The 21,287-nt window shown below is 56.5% G+C and overlaps 1 protein-coding gene across 1 annotated transcript in view; it reads left to right on the forward strand.

Annotated features, from left to right (window-relative positions):
• Positions 1 to 1,389: 1,389 nt before the first annotated feature.
• The window catches only part of JPH3 (junctophilin 3), a 46,768-nt gene continuing 26,870 nt past the window's right edge, over positions 1,390 to 21,287 (forward strand). The window contains exons 1-2 of the mRNA XM_032195539.1: positions 1,390 to 2,013; positions 15,270 to 16,047. Coding sequence (XP_032051430.1) covers positions 1,632 to 2,013; positions 15,270 to 16,047 — 1,160 coding nt within the window. The 5' untranslated portion in view covers positions 1,390 to 1,631. The remainder of the gene's footprint in view (positions 2,014 to 15,269; positions 16,048 to 21,287) is intronic.

Consider the following 21,287-nt stretch of genomic DNA (forward strand, 5'->3'; position numbering starts at 1 on the left):
GGCTGAGAACTAGCACCAGGAACAGCAGTGGGGCTGGCAGGACGCAGCCACGAGCCGCTGCATGCGAGGCGGGGATATTTTTCCAGAAGCACCACGTTTTTGGACAAGTCAGATATTTTGCTTTGCCGGCGCGTGTGCGCGTCGGTTGAATTTCTGCCCAGCGCAGCTCCCCCCTTTCATCCCCGAGCCTCGCCGCACTCATGCGTTGATGCAAACACGCCGACACACGGACAAACTCGTGGCGTGCTCTGCCAGCAGCATGTGCGCTGCGGGACGGGGACCCCGTGCGCCCCAGAGGCGCGAGGCGCGCTGCACCTCCTGCCTCCTCCTCCTCCTCCTCCTCCTCCTCCCAGCCCCAAAAACACTCCTGGGATTTGACCACCGTGGGCCTTCTGCTGCCTCGCTCCTTCCAGCCCAAGGCCGGGGACCCTCGCGCGATGCCGCAGGGAGAGGGCAGCTGAATTAATTTGGGATCGGCGCTGCGGCGCGCACCGCCCCGGGGAGCCCCTGGCCCCACAGCGGGGTCCGGCCGCCCCCTTCGCGTCCCGGCCACGAGTGGGGAAGGCTCGGAGGGAGACGGGAGAGAGGAATAAAGCCGGGGGAGGGGGGGAGAGGAGGGGGGCAGGAGGCTGTGGCGACGCAGCCGCTGTCTCTTTAAATCCACCCGGAGCCTGGCGATGAGGCAGAGCGGAGAGCCCAGGATCCCCGCTCGCTCCTAAGCAGGATTTAGCCCCGCGGGAGGGAAAGGAAGGGAAGGGAAGGCGAAGGAAGGAAGGGGGAGGCCGTGGGGCGAGCGGAGACCCTCGCCCCTTCCACCCCAAGCCCCCCGGGGGGGCGGCATGCGGGCTGGGCTGGGCTGGGCCAGCGGCCACCGCAGCAGCAGCAGCAGCAGCAGCAGCAGCAGCAGCAATAGCAGCAATAGCAGCAGCAGTAGCAGCAGTAGCAGCAGCAGCAGCAATAGCAGCAGCAGCAGTAGCAGCAGCAGCAGCAGCCGCAGCCAGGTTTGCCGGGGAGCGCAGGAGGCGCCGGGCTTTTAGGGGCGGGGGGCTGCGGTCGCCACCCCCGCAGTGCCGCTGCCAGCCGCCCGCGGGGCCCCCCCAGGCCGGGCCGGGGGGCGAGGGGGTCCCGGGGGGGGGGCGGCCCTGCCCCGCGGGGGGCGCCGGGCTCCGCAGCCGGCCGGGGCATCAATTCGCTCTCTTGGCATTTGGCCTCTTTTTTTTTTTTTATACATATATATATTTTTTTTTCCTTCCCCCCCCCCCCTTTTTTTATTTTTTTTTTCCTGCCCCCACCCCCGTTCCCTGCCGTGGATGGTTTTTAGGTGGAGTCGTTTGCACCAAAACCCAATAGCTGCTGCTGTTCTTGCTGCTATTTTTTTTTTTTTTTTTAATGATCCTGTTTCCACAGCAGGGGAAGAGAGAACTGATCCCGAACATACTCCCAGAGAATGAATAATCACAAGAAACTGGCTTAAGCAGCTGCCTGGATCTGGTGCATGATTTCGATCTGATCTGATCTGATTTGAATATTTTTTATTTTTTTTTTTCCAAGTCATCGTTCCCGTTTTATTTCCTGCATTCTTTTTTTTTTTTTTTTCACCTTTTGGGGGATTTGCAAACCGAATTACATGCATGTCCAGTGGGGGAAGGTTTAATTTTGACGATGGAGGGTCGTACTGTGGAGGCTGGGAGGACGGAAAGGCTCATGGCCACGGAATCTGTACCGGCCCGAAGGGTCAAGGTGAATATTCGGGCTCCTGGAGTCACGGCTTTGAGGTGCTGGGGGTCTACACTTGGCCCAGCGGCAACACTTACCAGGGCACCTGGGCGCAGGGCAAGCGCCATGGCATTGGCATGGAGAGCAAGGGGAAGTGGGTGTACAAAGGCGAGTGGACCCATGGATTTAAGGGACGGTACGGGGTCCGAGAATGCACTGGAAACGGGGCCAAGTACGAAGGCACCTGGAGCAATGGATTACAGGATGGCTACGGGACAGAGACCTACTCGGATGGAGGTAGGTGATGCATTGGTCCCTTCCGAGCCGGGGCGGGATGCGGTGTGTGGGTACCGGCCCCTGGGAGTTTGCAGCCTGCCCTCCTGGAGCCAGGGGTGCTCGGATGCTCGCACCCCATGGGAGATGAGGAACCAGCCCCATGTGGCACCTCTTTGCCACAGGTAGCCCCAAATGTCCTCCGAGCACCAGGCCCTCTCCTCTGACGCTGGCGAGGCTTTTTTGGGGTGCTGGCCTTGGGGCACGGGGGATGCCCAGCCCTCGCCCATGGGGTGGGAGGATGGGGTGGGCCAAGCTGCTGGGAGACGACCCAAGTTGCACATGGGATTCGCAGTGATGACTGCACCACTGTAACCTGTAGGATTGGCATGGAGTGGATGGAGCAAACCAGAGGGGACTGGAGCGAGCAGGGGGAGCAGCTCCTTTGCTGCAAATGCTTTTGGCGAGGGGTCGAGGTCGTTGCGTGCACCCCCTGCCTTGCAGCCCCTCCAAACGCAGCCCCCCAACTTAATAAATCATACCAGGCAAAAGACTTTAATTCAGACAAGAGTCTTACATTCCTAGTTTACGGCTTAATGCTTAGCGTAGGGGCTCAGAGGGATCACAAAAGCTATTCTCTGCCGTCAACACGGCTTAACGAGACGTGGAGGGGAAGCGAGGATTAAAGGAAAAACATGAAAACCCAATTGGAGTGATCAAAAATTGCTGGCCTAACAAGCTTTAAGGCCAAACTAGGAAAACCAGCTGGTGCTGTGCCGTAAGTGGCTGTATCATCCTCCCTGATGTTTTGTGGCTACTTCCATCTGAACTGCCTCCATAATACGAGCTGGGCCTACCTGCCGGCAGCCGGGGGCTCTCAGCAGTGCTGCCCCGTTTTTTGGGTGAGTGTGTTCATCTAAAGCTGGCTCCTTTTTTTTTTATTTGTTTTTAAGGCGTTATCGTTTTCCAGGAGGGCCACGTTCAGGAAATTGCAGTGTTGCTGAGCTCCATCGCAGCCTTCCTGAAAGGTGCTGCAAGAGCTTTCTCTAGAAAACCCCAGTGTGCTGCTCGGTGCTGGTACAGGGAGGCGAGATTAAATGGCACCTGCAGCTGCCCTTTTCTGCTCCCTGAGGGAAAGGGGGAACGAGCTCTTTATTTTTAAAGATAATTTCATACCGGTGGCTGCAACAGAGCCGCAACCTTTTGTTTCAGACGCCTGGAATAACGCTGGGGGTTTAGCTGGAAGCCGGTGGGTTTGTCTTTGCGAGTCATCTCGAAATCCTGGCAGCCCTTCGGCTGGGAAGAAAGCTCGCTGGGAGCACAGTCACGGTCTCTTGCCTTCGGCAGGGTCAGGAGGGGATGTGGGGGATTTTCTGCGTGCCCTGAACTCGCGTGCCGCCTCGCTGCGCCCCCGCCGGCACCCAGCCCCTGCCGGGGACATTTGCAGGAAGGCGGGCAGGAGCTGCACGAACCACAGGTCTCCGAGGGCTGGCTGTCGCGGGGCTGGCCCCGTCCCCATGTCCCCACGCGCGCTCTTGTCCCCACCCAGGGCTCAGCCCTGCTTGCTCCTCGTCCGCCGCAGCACGGCAGCGCTTTGGGAAGCCTGGGGAGCATCCCCAGCGTGGGGTGAACGAGCCGTTCCTGGTTTCTGAGAAGCTACCAGAAGCTAAGAGCTTCTTCCATCTTGTCAGGCCAGGCTGGCTTCTCCGCGGTTGGGACAGAAAATGTCTAGTGCACGCCTGTCATTTTAGGAGGAGGTGTAAGATCTGCAGGAGAAGAGGTCTGTAGCAAAATGCTGTCCCCTGAGGACTCTGCAAAGCAGTCTAGGATGAGGGGATGGTGGTGCTGGGGCAATTTGGAGCCGTGGTGCTTGTGCCCAGGCTGCTGGCACCAGGGATGGATGCTGCACACCCCGGCTGGGCTCCTGCTCGCCCCGATGCCCGCGGTCCCCACTTTTGTGCCAGCAGCCACCGCGGCGCAGCGGAGCCCGGCCGAGGATGCACTTTCATGAACTCGGATGCAAGTAGCCAGGGAGCTTTCCCCAATTTTGGGTGGAAATCTCCAGCCTTTTGGACACCGAACCGTAAAGAACTTTGTGCGTTTGGGTACAAGAAGCCGATGTGTGCAGCCAGGGCAACTGCATAGGGATTGCACAGAGGAGGCAACTATTGGGAAGGATGTTTCTCATTAATCTGCTCGAGTTATTACCTCCATCAAACTGAAGCATCCTAGAATCCTCGCCCCAGCATCTGTCACTTGCCACCCACAGATAAATATTCATCCCTTGCATTTTTATTTTTTTTTAGCACATCCACCAGGGCTAGGGGATGGGTCCCGAAATGCGCAGCACGGCTTAGGAAGCAAGATGCCGTGGAATTTGTGTTTTTTCACTCCAATTTTACCATTTCCTGCATGATAGTGGGTAAGGGCCAATCCCGAAACTCCACCAGCCATTGCCAGTGCTGTTGGGGAAACAATATTTGGCGTGCCCCATGCACACACGTCGACGCGTTTGGCTTGGCTATGGCAAGCGGTGTCCCCCCTGGCCACCCACCACCACCCAGGCTCCTCTGGCAGCCCCAGGCGCCGCCCCCCCATGCCGGGTGCTGGCGCCCGCACGCACGCTGCCCCCGCGTGCAGCTTGCCGAGCTCACACCTCCCACGCCAACACACTCATCGCCGTGCACGCACGCCTCTCCTCCCCACGCCGCGACGCCGCTTCGCCCCTCCGTGCGCGCACGTGCTCTGCCCAAAGCGCACCGCCGGGGGCTCTCGGACCCCTGCCCGCCATCCGCCTGCCCCCAGCCTTGTGGTTGCTTATGAACATAATGTACCAGGCATAAATAAAGCCCCTCTGCTCTTTTAGGGAGCCAGCTCCGTGCCAAATCTCCATGGCATCGCTGCATGCCCGACCTATGTCCGTGCACCTGTGGCACAGGCGTGCGCCGTCCCGTCCCATCCATGCAGCCTCATTCTTCTGCCAAAAATGCCCAACGCCTCCTGCCCCATCCAGCAACAGGCTGGTATTACATAAAACAGGCTTCTGAGGATTGCCTCGGTCGGGTGCTGGAGCTGCAAGGCTCGTTTGGTGGGCTGGATTCAGCCTGGCCACAGGTCGGCAGCTGCATGGGTCCCTTGATTCGGGCGACAGGGAGCGGGATGAGCAGCGATGGAGCTGGTGGTGGGGAAGCTCTCTGGAGCCAAGGTGTGGAGGCCTCCTGTTGGAGGCTCTCTCAGGAGACATCTCGGCTGGTTCTGGCCTCGTGATACCTTTCTGTAACTCCATGGCACTTTGGAAACACTCCGTGATTTTATCCTGGGGGAAGAAAGAGGGACCTTGAAGGCACGGTTTGGTTCTTGACCACAGGCTTGAAACAGAAATCCCTGAGAAAGCCTTGGGCCGTGCGTTGGGTGTGGGTTTAGCTGCTGAAACAGTGGTGGGGGAGTGGAAGAGATGGGGCTGAGGGTGAGGAGGAAGCCCCAAACCTGCTTTCACCCATTCCAGCCCTGACAAAGCCATTGTCCCCTCCGTGCCCATCCCAGCTGAGCGTTTGGCATCCAGGACCGGGAGCGGCCCCTCTCCGGGGTCCCTGCTGCCTGCCAGCCCCTGGGGAGCAGATCCTCAGCCTGGAGGTGTCCTGGTTCATTGGGGCTGTGCCCCTTCTCCTCTCAGCCCACCCCACCCCATGGGCTCCGTGCAGCACCACTTTTCGGGAGGGCCACCCCGAAAGGACGGGCGGTCGCACCTCGGCGCTCGTCTTGTGTAATCCTGCGTGCCCACTCACCTCCATGAATCATCCCTTTGATAGGTGAGTGAAATATAATTAGTGTTTTCATTGTTAGCACCGTGTGAGTAGGCAAGTGGGTTTTCTTGGCCCGGGCTGGCAAATCTTCATGCTTTGCAAGCAGTGGGGAGCGGGGAGCGGTGCAGTGGGAGCAGCCGGGCAGGAGCCGTGCTGGCTCTGTGCCCCGTGTCCCCCAGTGTCACCAGTGCCCCTGCAGCAGCACCAGTGACCCCTCCAGCCGCTCACAGCACTGGGAGCCACAAACTGGATGGTTTTCAAGTGGTTGATGGGATGAAAACGTGAGTTATTTTGGAAAAGCAGGTGTCATAAAGGGCTGCTCAGGGGGGGTGACCCGGGGATGCTGCAGGGTCACCTGCCTGTCCGGGGAGGGGACACAGCCCCCTTGCCTTAGCCCAGAGGTCATTTTGGGCTGACCACCGCCCCCCATACCGGGGTTTGTCACAGGTTTCTCTACAGCTGCAGGGAAGCAGCTAGCGAGGGCGAATTTCCACGCGATCTATTCACAGTGTGGATGTCAGAATTACCTTAAAAGTATCGGCTCTCGTCTTATTTTGCTGCTGGGAGCGAATTGTTGATGCGCTTCAAGTAGTGGGCGGCAGCAAGCAAATACAAATGTGCCCCGGTCCTCCATCCTCCGGGTTCCTGCAGAACCCAGACACGGACCTAGCCGGTCCTATTGACCCCCCAGGAGCTTGGTAATTAAAGGAAAGCTGTGCAATTCGTTTGTAAAGCATCCTGCCATCTGCATTTGGTACTGAGGATGCTTGCAAGGCAGCGGTGACACCAGGAGAGCAACGACTGAGACATCAGGACGCGCCGAATGTGGAGAAACGAATCGAAATGCTAAATGAAGCTCCTGACCGGCTTCATTAAAAATAAATGCTATGAACTCATGTTAATTACTTATCTCACTGGAACATGCTGCTTAGCTTCAGGTACAGCTCAGGACAGAAGAAGAAAGATTTTGACCCCAGGGAAAAGTACAGGACATAAAAATTGCCAGGCGGGCTGAGACCCACGGTGGTATTTTGTCTGGCACGTGGTACTCAGGGGACAACGTGGGACCCCCACCTTGGGGCACTCTGCCCCCCTTACCCATCTCTGCCCGGCTGCTAATGCTGAGTCCTGAAGCCCAATTCTAAAATCATTTCACAAATTTGTGTTCATGGTCTCTGACAACTCATGACAGCCAGATAAACTCTTGTTGCTTTTTTAATTCAGATTGCCCCGTAGGAACAATTCGGAAAATTCCCCATCTGGGTATTTCAGGCTGGTTGGGAACATTTTCCTCTCCTGTTAGCAAGAGGGCTTGACCTGAGCCAAAGGGCAGGGAAAATGCGAGGACCTTTTATTTGCTTGGTGGTGGTTTAGGGCCTCATCCTGCTCCAGTGGGGTCGGTGGGAGCCTTGCTGGGGACGGGACTTCGTCTCTGGGCTCCTTTGGGGGAAACCTGAGGTCTCCTGGCCCCGCTGGATGTTGGCTCCAGGATGCAGAAACGGGGCACGCCACCACCGTGGGGATGCTGTGTGGGTTTATTCAGGGTTCCTTGTGGCTGTTAAAGCAAATTGTGGGGTATTCGGATATACCAAGGGGGAGCAGACCTGACATCCCATGGGGCTCCTCGTGGCTGTGGGACATCTGCTCCTGTAGCAGCACATTTCTTCCCTGAAGCTCCAGCTTGCGGGATCATGTGATTTTTGCAAGATTTTCAGCTTCAGTTTTTTGAAAGAAGGTTCCCACCCAGACTATTGCAGAAAAGTCATTCTTACAGGCTCGGGAGCCAGCAGACAGGAGCTAAAAATGCCTTCTGTTTAAAAAAGCCTCGATTTTAAAATTAACCTGATTAATTTTGAATGCCTTGAGTCAGGTAGCGCTGATGCAGGGGGATGATCTGTGTCACCGTAGGCATGAACGTGTAGAAGCCGGGCAGGATGGTGCTGGTGCTGGTCTGGGGTGAGATTTGGCAGCTTTTGGGGTCTGGCTGTGGCACTTTTTTGCCGCTCCAGTACGTTGTTTAAGATACAATCCGAGTATTTAACTTTTTTTTTTATGGAAAAGGAAAGGAATGGAAAATGTTTGTATTTTGGGGCTTAATACTGGCTTCTCCTCCCAGACTCTGGCCTTTGAATGAAAAGCCTTAAAAGTTGCAATCGATGCGTGATCATTCCCCTAGAACAGTCACTCCTTTCCCGGGATTATCCCCTGAAGAGCTTCCACTTGCTCCTCTCGCACAGCACAGCATCAGGAATATTCATGAATGAGCGAGCGGCGAGCACGGCACCTAAATTTGCCAATATTCACACAAAAACGATCGCAACAGGGACACGAGTCAATCAAACCGGACAGCTGGGATAAACCAAGGACCCTTTTTGTGCCCTGCCTTGCACGATGAGAAGTTGTTGAACAATTTGGGCATTTTGGGGATTCCTGGTGCACATCCTGCTGCCCGACCCCGACAACAGCCCAGTGTTTGGCACAGACACAGATTTTTCCAATAAATTGCAACTTTTAGGATAACGGGCAGCTTCTTCCCCTGCCCTGCTGGGTCCCGCTCAGCATCTCCCACACCTCGCAGGGATGCAGCCCCCAAAAAACCCTAGCACCGGCACGCAGCACCCATCCCGGGTGCCGAGGAATTAACCCTAACCCCTGCGAGCCCTGCTGAGAAATGGGGTGAGATCAGAGAGTTTGCGAGGAGGATTAGAGCGCCGGGGGATTAACGGGCTAAGCATTAGCCCGATTTCCCTCTGCTCTGTGAGAGGAGCACATTAGCTGCAATAAAGGTGCTGGGCGCGATGGTGGCGGGGTTGCCATCCCTCCTGCGACATCCAGCCCCGCTCAGCCCCCCGGAAAATAAATTCAGGTTGCAGCAGCCCCAGTGCCTCAATTTCCCAGCCACGAGTGCAGAAAGCGGCAGTCGGTGCTCCGTCACCGTGCGCATTAATGCTGCGAGGGGAGCAGCCTCATCCAGCCCATCTCTGAGCTGTTGGCAAAGGACCTTTGGGGCGGGTGAAGATAAAGGGCTGGCCAGGTTTTGGATGGGGCTGATAGCCTCAGATAATGCATTCCCACCACGTGAGGCTGCATTTCCGATGATTCTCCCAGTGGGCCCATTGAGCAGTCCCGTTCAGCGGGGTTTCAGCCAGAGTTGTCTCTGTTTGCATCCAGCGAGGAGGAGGCAGGCGCCCTTGCCTTTCCTTGCCTTCCCTACCCTTTCCTACTCTTCCCTACTCTTTTCTACCCTTCCCTGCCCTTCCTTACCCTTTTCTACCCTTCCCATCCCTCATCCCTTCCCATCTCATCCCCCATCCACCCCTCTCTCCCCCCAGACCTCCCTGCCCATGGTGCCTGCCTGCGTGCAGCCTGGCATTAGGCAGTGACTAACATCCATCACGTGTCTGTGCCTGCAGATCAGATTTGCATACTCAAAAATCCATACCTTGTATCCTCTCCCCTGTGTGAGCACTTACCAGAGCGTATTTTTGGCAAACAAACGGCCAGGCTGCCCCAGCAGAAACATCTCCAGGTTTTCAGCAGGGCCTGGGGATGGCCAAGGCACGGGGACCCTCGGCAGGGCTGGGGGCAGGCAATTTGCAGGCGTGGCACGCATTCCCCACCCCTCAGCCCACCCTTCTCCACGGGCAATGCTGCTGGCAAGTCCTAGCCCTCTGTATGGTGCCGGTGGGATTTAGGTTGGTGTTTTGGGGGAGCAAAAACATTTCGGGATATGCAAGTCACCGCCGTGCGGCGCAGCACCTTGTCCCTGCAGGACAGGCAGCTCTGGGGTGCGCTGGCAGCAAACGCACCCACGTGTGTGCTCAGGAGGAGCAGGCAGCACATTTTGGTTCCAGTTTTTCACCAGCAAGGCCCTTCGGTTGTTGAGGTGGCCAAAGAGGATGTCCCCATCGCCACCCCACCGGTCCTGGGGCTGTGCCAACGCAAGAGGAGAAGGGCACGCGGCTGCCGGCGTCCTCCAGCCCTCTTTTTTTCCATGTTTCTGCAATGCTCTTTGGGCAGCTTGCATGAATCCTGCCCCAGACCCAGCTCCCGGATATCTGTAAAACCTGCTCCTGGTGTGGCAGTTCGGGATCGGCCTCATTATTGCCGTCGCATGTCTTTAATTAATGCGTGGCGGGGCTCAGCGATAAGCGAGGAGGTGAGCGTCGCAGGAAGGATCCTCCGCGAGATAAACCAGCAATTTGCAAGGCCTAATTGCTTCTGCTGGGTTGCGAACAGCAGACGGGTGCTTCGGACAGCTCAGACCTCATTTCCGAATTTTGCTGAGTTGCACGGGCAAGCTGGGAGTTTTGGATGGCTGCCTCTGCTGAACACGGCCACCACACCGAGCGGCACTGGCCGAGCTTCAAGGAAGGGGCAGAGGCTGCAGAGACACCTGCCTGCTGAAGCCTGCTGCTCCGTGGTCTGTGACCAACCACCCGGGCAGCCACATCTGATCCGAGCTCACCTGGAAATCCCCTGCACTGATCCTAACCCTATATTTCTTAACTCAGCCTTAAAGTCTGCCCCATGGTGCGTGAGCCTCCAAATTTCTTGGTGCAAGGAAGCGAAGCGGAGCAAGGCCAGGCGGATCCTCCCGTGTGCTGTGCCCCTGACCTGTGTGCTCTGTCCCGTGGGACACCGAGCTGGCCGCCTGGGTTAGGGACGAGCCGGGGAGCAGGCTTCAATCCCGACAGCTCCGACTTAATGATTTTCCTGGAGTGGAGCCAAAGGACTCAGCAGCAGCCTGCAAAATGCCAGCGCCTTGGATAGGGGGGAGGGAGAGAAGAAAATTCAGCCATCGCAGCCCCCAAAGTCCTGATGTCCTGCCCCCTTCTAGCACCGTTTTGGAGGCAGGCCGGGTTTCTGTACAAGCTGCTGATCCCACCTTTGGCCAAGGGAAGCCCTATGGGTGCCACTGGGCTGCAGACAGCCCATCTTACCCCCTGCATCCTTCAAAACCTCCCTGTTGGTCTGGTGTGCCCTAAGGAACCCCCTTATGCTGCACATTAGTCTAAAATTTGGACTCCCTTGGGTGTCCTCGTTGGTTTTCATGAGCTCACCATAAGCAGGATGGGTGGAAGGCAGCCCCTGGGCTCAGGGCAGCAAGCAGCAAAGCCACTTTCCACCCCATGACGTTCCTCACCATCATCTGCTGGGTGCAGCGCTGTGGGTTGTCCCCATCTGGGCCAAAAAAAGGCCATTTTGGAGGCATTTTGGTTCTCTGTTCCCTCTCATGTCACCTTGCTAAAGGTACCTGGCACAAACTGCATCAATGAGGCGAGGTCCCAGGCTGGCGTGCTCTGCGTGGACAGACCGAGCCGTGCTCTGGTTGCCACTTCCCATCCTCAACCAGACCTCGTGCCAGCCCCCTCTGCGTCCCCACAGTCCTCAGCCCTCGGGCACCCACACAAACCCTGCTGCAGGAGGTGCAGGAGAGGAGGTGGAGACGGGGACGGGTCTCCTCCTCCAGCCAAAAATCCCAAAACTCCTTGGCAAAGCTGGGGAAGAGAGCGGAGACACGCCGTTCTTCCTGGTGTCTGCAGATCCTCGCTGTGCAAACGGGAGCTAATTACTGCCCGATTCCTGGCTGAGCTGCTGGAGTGCTGCTGCATGATCCCTGTTTCCAGCAGGGAACACGGAGGTTTTGCTCAGGGTCCTGCTCGCCTCCCCAAAAGGCGCCCATCCTTCACCCCTGCCGTGGTGCAAACCCGCTGTCAGGGCTGGTGGCGTTATGGGGACAACGGGAGCGGCCCCGTGGGCTCCCTGCGCTCTTCCCAGAATGGATTTTCGCTTCCTGAGCCAAATGCTGAGAGAGCGCTGAATAGCTGCAACAAATTAGATTACCCTTCGGTGCTTGTCAGTTCTCAAGAACTTACAAGCTGCCCGAGACTTGGGGACGAGGCTTGGGAGCCGGAGACTTTTCCCTTCCTGCTTTTGGCCCTGCCAGCTCTGGCTGAGGACGGGGCTCTGCGTGGTCCTGAGGGCGATGGAAACTCCTGCAGGAGCTTGAAAAGCCATTTGGAAACCACCCAGCCCTGCTCCAACAGGAGGGAGACAAAATAAATAAATAAAGAGAAAAGGACAGGCTACAAACCACAAGTGGAAGTGGCCAGCAACGGCATCGCCTGTTTTCTTCTCCCCACGTTTCCATCCCCTCCTGACTTTCCTTGTCTTCCCTACAATCCCATTTCCTTTCTCATGCTCCATCTGCTGTTTTCTGGAAGTTTTCTTGCTGAGCAGTCATTCAGGAAAACTTGATTTGTGTCCCCCTAGGCTCAGGTTATCCCTTCCACTCCTGTCCGGGCATGTGTGTGCCTGCATCCCAGCTTTTCTTGGCGTCACCTTGTTCTTGGCCAAATCCCTCTGGAGTGGTTACACCAGGAGGGCAGGATCCATCCCTTTTCCAGCAGGACGGTGGTGCTGAGATGTTTTACCTTGGCTGCCCGGCACATTCCTGTTGTGCATCTGGTCCCATCTGCACCTTGCACCCAGCCCTGGGGATGCAGCACTGCAGCCCCACTTCACTTTGCAGCTCCCTGGCTCTGAAACAGCCACAGCCTGTCCATTGTGGGGCACGGAGAGTCATAAAATCCTGTTTCCTCTGCAGGGAGAAGGAGTCTCCAGGCTCCTTGTGAGATCAGGCTTTGTGCACAGATCTGCAAATGTGAGAGGGCAGAGGTTAAGCCGAGCAGTGCAAGGGGAGGAGGTGATGGTGCTTAGCAATGCAGATCAGATGGCTCGGAGTGCTTCCAGCACTCGTGGCCAAATCCTGGGCTATTTAGGGGTTTGATAAAGGTAACGAAGTCAGATGAAGGAAGGAGTGCTGATGGGTGAGGGAGGAAGGGGGGAACTCCAAGAACTCGGCTCCTGGGAAGGAAGCACCTTCAACTGGCGCTGCCCACGGAGGTGGCCAGATGTCCTGAAGGGTGCTGGGGAGGTGAGCTGGGGAAGTGCTCAGGAGAGCAACAACAGCCACAGAAACAAAATCTGGGGCTTGGGAACGCTCCATGGGGAGCTGCTCCGTGGCCGGGAGAAGGATGTGGTGGCTCTCCTCGCATCTTGTGCTTAGAAAACTCCCCCTTGCCAAGCAGCTGCAGCACTTGCTGCTGGCAGCCGTGCAATCCTCGGAGTAGGTTGTGAGGCCGTGCAAAGACGGCAGCTTCCCCGGGCACCTCGGCCTTGCTGGGGAGGCGCGCAGGCACTCGCTGCAGCTGGGACCTGCTGGGACCAATTTGCTGCCTCTGCTCCAGCTGCGCCACGCTGTCACGCCTGCTCCGAGCCGGCTTTGTTCTGCTCCCTGCCGCTGCCTCTGCTTTGCAGCACGGGGCCTTGCCTGCTTTACGATGCCTCCTTTTCCTCTGGTTCCCCAGCTGGGGATTTTTCCGGAGGTGGAGGGGTCCCAGGGCCTGCCCGGGGCTGGGGAGCAGGGCCAGGGGGTCACCGAGGAAAACTGGGGCAGGATTTGGTGAGGGCAGCTCCGACAGACCCCAAGCAGGGTTTTTTCTCGCTGCCCCCTTACCCACAGGCTCAGTCCCAACCCGAGGACATGCCCAGCAGCCCCTCTGTGCTCTCTGCTGTCCGTCCCACTGTCTGTCCCCCATCCTTCTCCCCATGGCCAAGCACCCCGCTCCTCGCCTTGCCCTGCCGGTGCTGCCGTAATCCCAACTGCTCCCTCCCCAGCACTAATCCTATAAACCCTCAGTAAATCCTGCCTGCCTGGCCCTGCCTCCCTTCTCCAGGGCAGTCTTTGCTTGGAGCCAGCATTTTTGGGGGTAGGCAGGGATAATATCGGAGCACCAGGAGTGGGTGCCTGAGCCTCTGGGTGCTGGTCGTTGGGGCCAGCTCACCACGGGGCCCTGGGAACCACAGTCAGCACTGGGGAAAACAGCAGCCCTCACCTCTTTCCACTTCTCCCCATGTATAAATTGAGAGTGAAGCGCATTTAAACACATAGAAGGACGGTGAAAATTCCCATTTTGTTGGAAATGGCAAGCAGCAGTGAGCGATAACCCCTGCTAAGGGAGCCTTGGGGTAAGATCAGGGTGAGGAAGTAAAAGGAGCATCGGGATGCCCCGACTCCAGTGCTGGGATCGCTCCTTGCAGTGGGTTTCTCCAGGCTGGCAATGTGGACAGCCAGCACTGCCCGTTTTATTAAACCTTTCTGCTGGGCTGTTGGAAATTGCCGGGAGGGAAATCGCTGCAGCAAGGCGGGGATGTCTCAGGGAACAATATTTTCGCTGCCAGACGAGACAGCTCAGGTGGATCTGATGGGTGCTGATTGCTAAGGGCAAAGATCATCCCGTGCAGAGAAGGGCTGGAAAGTCACTATCAGACTGAGCTGGAGGTGATCTGCTGGGCTGTTCTTATCAGGGCCGTCTCGGTCTGATTCACACGAGGTTCACTATTTTAAGACTGTTTAAGACTCCCTTGCCCTGACACTGCGTGGTGCTGGCAGCTTCCAGCCCTGCTCCAGCATCGCCCCGGGCTGGGCTCAGAAGCACGGGCCAGGCAAGGAGCCTGCCTGGGGCTTGAAATCCTCCCTGCGAGGGCTCAGCCGGGCGGTGCATCACCGCATCGTGAGACAGCCCCCAAAAGATTAAGCTGACCTGAGAATACAAACGAGCTCCGCAGTTCAACTGCCCGAGATAAAATGACAAAGCGTGCCAATCGCCGTGCTGCGGGATGGGAAGGGATTATAAACCCGGGGCAGGGACAGCTGATTACCACCACGCATTTCGGTGGGCAGGGCAGGGATGGCTCCCGGGTCATGTTTTCCCAGCCGGACTGGTTTCTTCTGGCCCCGTTTTCCAGCACGGCAGCTCTGGGGCAGGCACAGCCCTCAGCACGCCGGAGCAGCGGCGTCGCGGCGAGGAGCTGCGTGCGTCCCAGCCCGCTAACTGCCGGTTAAGTAACTCAGCGAGTGCCCACGCAAATGGAGGAGTTCAAGCAGGGGCACGTTTCTGAGGATAATAACCACATGGATGTCTCCCCGTGAGGCCTTTATTTCTATAGAGCCGCTCCCTCCTGCTACACGCTGGCTGAAAGGCGCTGTGTGTATAAATAAACGCACGGTAATATGCCATCCACTCGGATCACTGCTGGCAGCCGACGGGGCTGGACTCTGCTCCTGGTTACAATTCCCATCTCCCTGCCTGATCCCTTTGCAAATTCAGGCTGGATCTAAGGGGCAGGCCCTTTAGGGAAGGCTCCGTGTGCCCCGGTGCCCTGGCTGGTTCCTAACATCCCTGTGCTGCGGCTGTAGCGTGTGCTGCAGTCCCACCCTGAGTTTCTTTTCCCCTCTTGAAATGTGACATTACAGCCACGGTGATGGGGTGGGATCTAGTGCTGCCGTTGGGACTCCAAATTCTCCCAATAATAATGGGTTTTGGGGGGATATTGGGGGGTTGATGCTGCTACCGACCCTCAGGATGCCTCGCCATGAACCCCCTCTTTCCTTTCGCCTCCTCTCCGCAGGGACATACCAGGGCCAGTGGGTCGGAGGGATGCGCCAGGGGTACGGCGTCCGGCAGAGCGTTCCCTACGGCATGGCTGCGGTCATCAGGTCACCCCTGAGGACGTCCATCAACTCCCTGCGCAGCGAGCACACCAACGGCACGGCGCTGCACCCCGACTCCTCGCCGGCGGTGGCCGGCAGCCCCGCCGTGTCCCGGGGCGGCTTCGTCCTCATGGCCCACAGCGACGCCGAGATCCTCAAGAGCAAGAAGAAGGGCATCTTCCGACGGTCGCTGCTGAGCGGGCTCAAGCTCCGTAAGTCCGAGTCCAAGAGCTCCTTGGCCAGCCAGCGGAGCAAGCAGAGCTCGTTCCGGAGCGAGGCCGGGATGAGCACGGTCAGCTCCACCGCCAGCGACATCAACTCCACCATCAGCCTGGGCGAAGGGGAGGCCGAGCTCTCCGTCATCGAGGACGACATCGACGCCACCACCACCGAGATCTACGTGGGCGAGTGGAAGAACGACAAGCGGTCGGGCTTCGGGGTGAGCCAGCGCTCGGACGGGCTGAAGTACGAGGGCGAGTGGGCCAACAACAAGCGCCACGGCTACGGCTGCATGACCTTCCCCGACGGCACCAAGGAGGAGGGCAAGTACAAGCAGAACGTCCTGGTCAGCGGCAAGAGGAAGAACCTCATCCCGCTGCGGGCCAGCAAGATCCGCGAGAAGGTGGATCGGGCCGTGGAGGCGGCCGAGCGGGCGGCCACCATCGCCAAGCAGAAAGCGGAGATCGCGGCCTCCAGGTAAGGTGGTAGCTCGGTCCCGATGGCTGCGGCTTTTGGGGAGGCGTGGTGTGTTGGAGGTGCTCGGGGGATGTTTGGTGGGAGCTGCTGGAGGCACACAGGTGTTGTGGTGGGGGTCTGCTGGTGGTCGGTGCGATGTGGACTGTGCTGTTGGGCTGCTTCTTGGAGCCATACAAAGCCAAGGCTTTGCCTGGACCTGGTGGGTGTTGCTCAAAATGGGGTGAAGCATCTCTCCCGCTCACCTCAAGCAAGCTGTGGGTGCACAACCCTCCCAAAACAGCTGGCAAGGCAATGGAGGGGCGCCCAGAGCAGTGCGTGCGCTGGGGGCTGTGCGTCAGGGTGGCTGCAGCGCGGTGGGATGGCACTTTGGGGTCACCCTGTGGCACATGTGGTCTCTTGTGATGTGCTGGGTTATTTACCTGTTATTCCCTAGCCTCTTTAATAGGCAGGACGATGCCCTAGGCAGAAAAGCTCCTGTGATGCTGTTTCCCCATAGCCTTTGTCTGACACAGCCCAAAGAAACCACCCCAAGTCCTGCACCGAGAGGATTCCCTGCCATTTCTGTTCCTGAAAGGGGTTTTGGGTGGGAAAGCAGTCAAATTGCTGGCTGCAGCTGATGCTTGGGGAGGATGTTCTGCTAGAAAGCAGCAGGTCCGAATGCCCCGACAATCCCTACAACCCCCAGGAAGCCCCCCAGTACCCCAGTACCCTACCAGATCCAGCTGAAAACCATCAGAAGAGGGAAAAAAAAATAGGGTGATGTCTAATTTCAGTTGAAATAGGATCCAACTCAAGTGCCTGGCTCCCAAACCGTGCCCGGAGCTTGGTGACCTGCAGTGAGTAACCAGAAGAGAGGTGAGCCAAAAAGGACAGGCTTTTTTGCTGAGATCAGGGCCCTTTGCATCGCTTTTTGGGGATGGTTTGTTAAAGCAAGGCCTTTTCTTTTTGCTTTCTGAGCAAGCGCGATGTGGTTGGGGAAAAGGGGATGGGGCTGGGGAAAAACTCAGGCAGCTCCTCAGCCTCCTGTGCTGGATTAATTGTTGGGTCTGGATCATTTGTATTCAGAGTCACACTTGAAATCTTTATCAGCATGTCTGCTGATGACTGATCTGCAATGTGAATGAGACTCCCAGGCCTGCTCTGGGAGGATATTTTGGCTTGATGATGTTTTCTAGCTGATGTTGTACCAAATTGTTGTCAAAGCTTTAAAAAAAAAAAAAAAAAAAACACCCAAAAAAACCTCACTAGAATGCCAGGTAGGAAACAGACTGCAGAGCAGCAGAAAGAGCAGATATTTCCATGTGATCCGGGAATGCAAACACCTCTGAACACCCTGGAAATGAGGAGCTCTAATGTGCTGTGGGATGCAGGCTCTGAGACCCTGAGCATCTGCCGTCCCCAGGCGGTACCGGTCCTGGAAAGCCACAGGAGCAGGAGCTGGAAGGGACATGACCCCCTTGCACTGGAAAAGCTTTAATGAGCTTCTGACATATAATGTTCCACCTCCTAATTATGAAAGAGGAGGAGAAGGGGAAAAAAAAAATCAAATCTGACAGCAATGCCACGGCACAAATACCTTGTGCCCCTGTAGCAGACAGGGAGGATGCAGCTGTGGCCATGGGCGTGCAGAGGGAAAACAAAACAAAAAAACTAAAAACCGTATTTAATCATCAATGAAGATGCAAAGAAATAAATGAATGGGAGCACAATGCTTCGAGGATGCTCCAGCAGAGACCGAGTGCTAGAGAAGCAGCCCAAGTTTAGCATCGCCCCGAGGGCTGCTGCCAGCAGATGCTCGTGAGCATCCTGCCCTGCGCATCCTGCAGCCCTGCTCCTCTCCGTCCAACCCTGGAAAAGGCACACGAGGAAGGGAGACAGCTCAGCCACGCCAGGATTTGCTCTTTTCACGGCACAGACCTTGCCTCTGGTGCACGAGGGCTGCTGGTGGTGTGCTGAAAAGCCCCGTATCGATCCTCAGCGCAGCACAGCCCTCGCTGGGCGAGCTGGGGACAGCCAGGCTCCAACGTGACGCACGCTGTGCATTAGCTGGACGAGCATCCGCGGGTGACACCCGTCCCGGGAGGTTTTGCTGCCTGTGTTCATGGCTTATGTCGAAGCCCCAGAACTCAGCAGCAGAGAGCGAAGCTGTTGGGCTACGTTCAGGCAGCGCTGCAGCGTGCAGGGTGTGCTGGAGACATGGGGACGGTGCAGGATCAGCCCCAAGGTCTGGGAGACTTTTGTGTTTGCAAAGGAGATGCCCAAGGACCTTGAAATGGAAAGTGGGGAGAGTGTCTGCAACCCACAGCCTTTCAGTTCAAGTTCTTCCCCATTGTTTTTTTTATTTTATTTTTTTTTAAATATTATTTTTGCATGGACAGTCTCTCGGCTGCATCCCAGCACGCAGAAGCAGAAGACAGCAAGGTTTTACAAACCTACAACCAGCTCTCAAGGCCTTCACATAATTAATATGATTAATTTTAAAGCTTAACACTCTCCTGCAGTGCCCACACCAAGCTGCATCGTCCAAGTTGAGACAAATGCAAAAAAAAATAGGCAGTAGAGGCATCGACAGAGGAATCCTGATGCTCGTTTCATGCTTTGGGGCTCACAGGTGCAATGTCCCACATCTGAGACCAACAAGAGCCCTGGCTTACCAGCCACCGGGGGGTTTATGGCAGCCCTGTGTGTGTGTATTCTCTTCTGTCTAATAATATGGCTGAGTTCACTGTGCAGCCTTTCCCTTGGTGGGGGAAAATATGTGCCCACCCACGTATTTCATTAAATTTGTAAGAATTCAGTATTTTTGAAAACTCTGCTGCTCTGTCAAATTTGGTTGGAATTGGCCAACACGTTCAAAAGTTATTAGTGTGGGAGTGATGGCATATAGATATATAAACAGCACAATCACATAAGTAAGCCCCATTTCCTGAGGAAAGTAGGCTAAAAACACAGTGTACTGAAGACAAGTAAATTGGATTCTGGAAGTTGTTTTAGTCTGAACAAAGCGCAATGCTATCTGTGGCACAGAAAGTAAGCTCATTTAAGGAGTAGTCTTTAGGTTCGGTGGGTGATTCTCCTAAATTTCCTTCAGTGCAATTAAAATGAAAGAATATTTTCTCTCCTCTTACATCGCCCGCTCGCTGAAATAGTTCCTGTAAAACAAATGGGTGAGAAGAGCCGCAGATCAGGCCTGAAAAACAAATACTGGTATTAACCACCAGTTTTTAGAGACAGATTGGGAAGGAGCCTGGTTTTTCCCTGTTTAAAATGAACGTGCTGCGGGGTGCTGCGTTCCCAGCTCACGAGGCAAGAGCCCACCTGGAAGGGGAAGGATGCGCTGAAGACACCAGATCCCATCTCAGTAGCAATAATAGTGATACCTAAATTGTCCCTAGGCACTGGAAATAATAATAATAATACCCAGCCAGGACAAGTGCCTTGCCTTTTGGCACAGCTGCTGGGCAAGGATGGATACACGTGGCCGTGTAGGAGGAAGGGGAGCTCAGGACCAACCCCAGCTCTCCGCAGAGGACTCCAGGGGTTTTAATGCAAGGCAACGGGTCCGTCTCACAGGTCAGGGTTTTGGGATCATGGATGGAAGGGCCATTGGTGATGCTATGGGTGTGATGGTGGCGTTTGAGCTGCTCTCAGCTCTGCTCTCAGCACAGGGTTCATGGGGCCCGTCGTGAGCTGCCGGTCCCTTGCACCCCGGAGGGGATGCGGCTTTTGGGTTAGTCCTAAGTAACGCGCTTCCAGGCGTAATTATAGCCGAGCCATTCACCGACGATGAGAAAAATATAATTAAGCTCGATATTCTCAGGAGGAACCAGGCTGCAAATTAGCACGGTGTCATTTAACTTCTGGAAGAGAAACTGGAGAGAAGAAAAAAAGAGAGAGAGAGAGAGAAAGGGAAGGAAGGAAAGGAAGGAAGGAAGGAAGGAAGGAAGGAAGGAAGGAAGGAAGGAAGGAAGGAAGGAAGGAAGGAAGGAAGGAAGGAAGGAAGGAAGGAAGGAAGGAAGGAAGGAAGGAAGGAGAATAAAGATGACTTGGCAGCAAGGCTGTGTAAAGGAACACGTTTTGAAGCTCCTTCAGGATGCTGCGGTGGGGACGCAGCCGCCCTCCCCACCTGGCACACAAAGGGAAGCAGGAAGGCAAGAAAAGCCCTGGAGAGCTGAACAGCAAAGTGCAAGAGGTTGTGTTTGAGCCAAGCAGGTATTTTCCTTCAGCAAATGGAAACGCAGCCCAGGCAGAAGCCACAGCAAAGAACAGACTCCGCAGTTCGGGTCCCAAAGACTCTGAGTTGCAGTAATGCCACTACCGGCAGTACGCCGAGCCAGCACAATGCTGCTTAATGCTCTCCCAGGCCTGTGCCTGCAGCGTTGTGATTGTACTTGGCTGCCTTTGATTTCAGGTTTCTGCTGCTGCGGGGGGTGGCCGCGGGGCGCCTGCATCCATCTCCCCCCCTCGTGCCGCTGGCGGGGTTTTCGTTGCGGATGGAGCCGGGGAGGATGAGGGGTGTGGGGTAAGGGGAGCGCTGCGTCCCCCCCAAGGGTTGTGTGTCCCCTTCCTCCAGGTGGGATATTGGGGATGAGCCAGCAGCTGAAACGGGGGGCAGTTGTGGGAAGGGGCTGCCTGGGAGAGGACATCACCACCACCCATTTATTTGGGACCGATGGGGTCACCGGTGGCATCTTGTGGTAGCCACCAGGACAGCGTGAACCCTCCATCCCTGCTCTCCATCCTTTCCTTGAGGACATCACGACAGGGAGAAAAGCACAGAGGGAACGTTTTGGAGGCTGAGGGCAGCCTAAGCAGGGGTAAATCCCTTTGCAGCAGGCTGGGTTTTCGCTTCCTCTGCCCCAAACAACCCCTGTGCCACACAGAGGGGGGCGAGCACAAGTGGCAGTGATCAGGATCAGGATCAGGATCAGGATCAGCTGCTGTTCCTCCCGCTGTCAGCCAGGACCACACGGGTACCTCTGACTCACTTCTGATCACAATTCCCACCTCGGGACCAGGGCATTCGAGGAACAGAGGAGCCCTGGAGCTTCCCGGAGCATCCCGTCCCTCCCAATTCCGGCTCGTGCGGGCCCTGCTGGCTGCAGCGTGAGTGTTGAAATAAGTCCTCCTGCAACGCCGATGTAATAACTTCCTGCTCAGACAGGACTTAGGGCGTTAAGCCCTTTTGTGGCCGTGTCAGAAGTCAGGACTAGCTGGCACGCTCGTGCAGGGCTGGCCCT

This window comes from Aythya fuligula, chromosome 12 (assembly GCF_009819795.1).
Source record: "Aythya fuligula isolate bAytFul2 chromosome 12, bAytFul2.pri, whole genome shotgun sequence".
Taxonomy (NCBI): Eukaryota; Metazoa; Chordata; class Aves; order Anseriformes; family Anatidae; genus Aythya; species Aythya fuligula.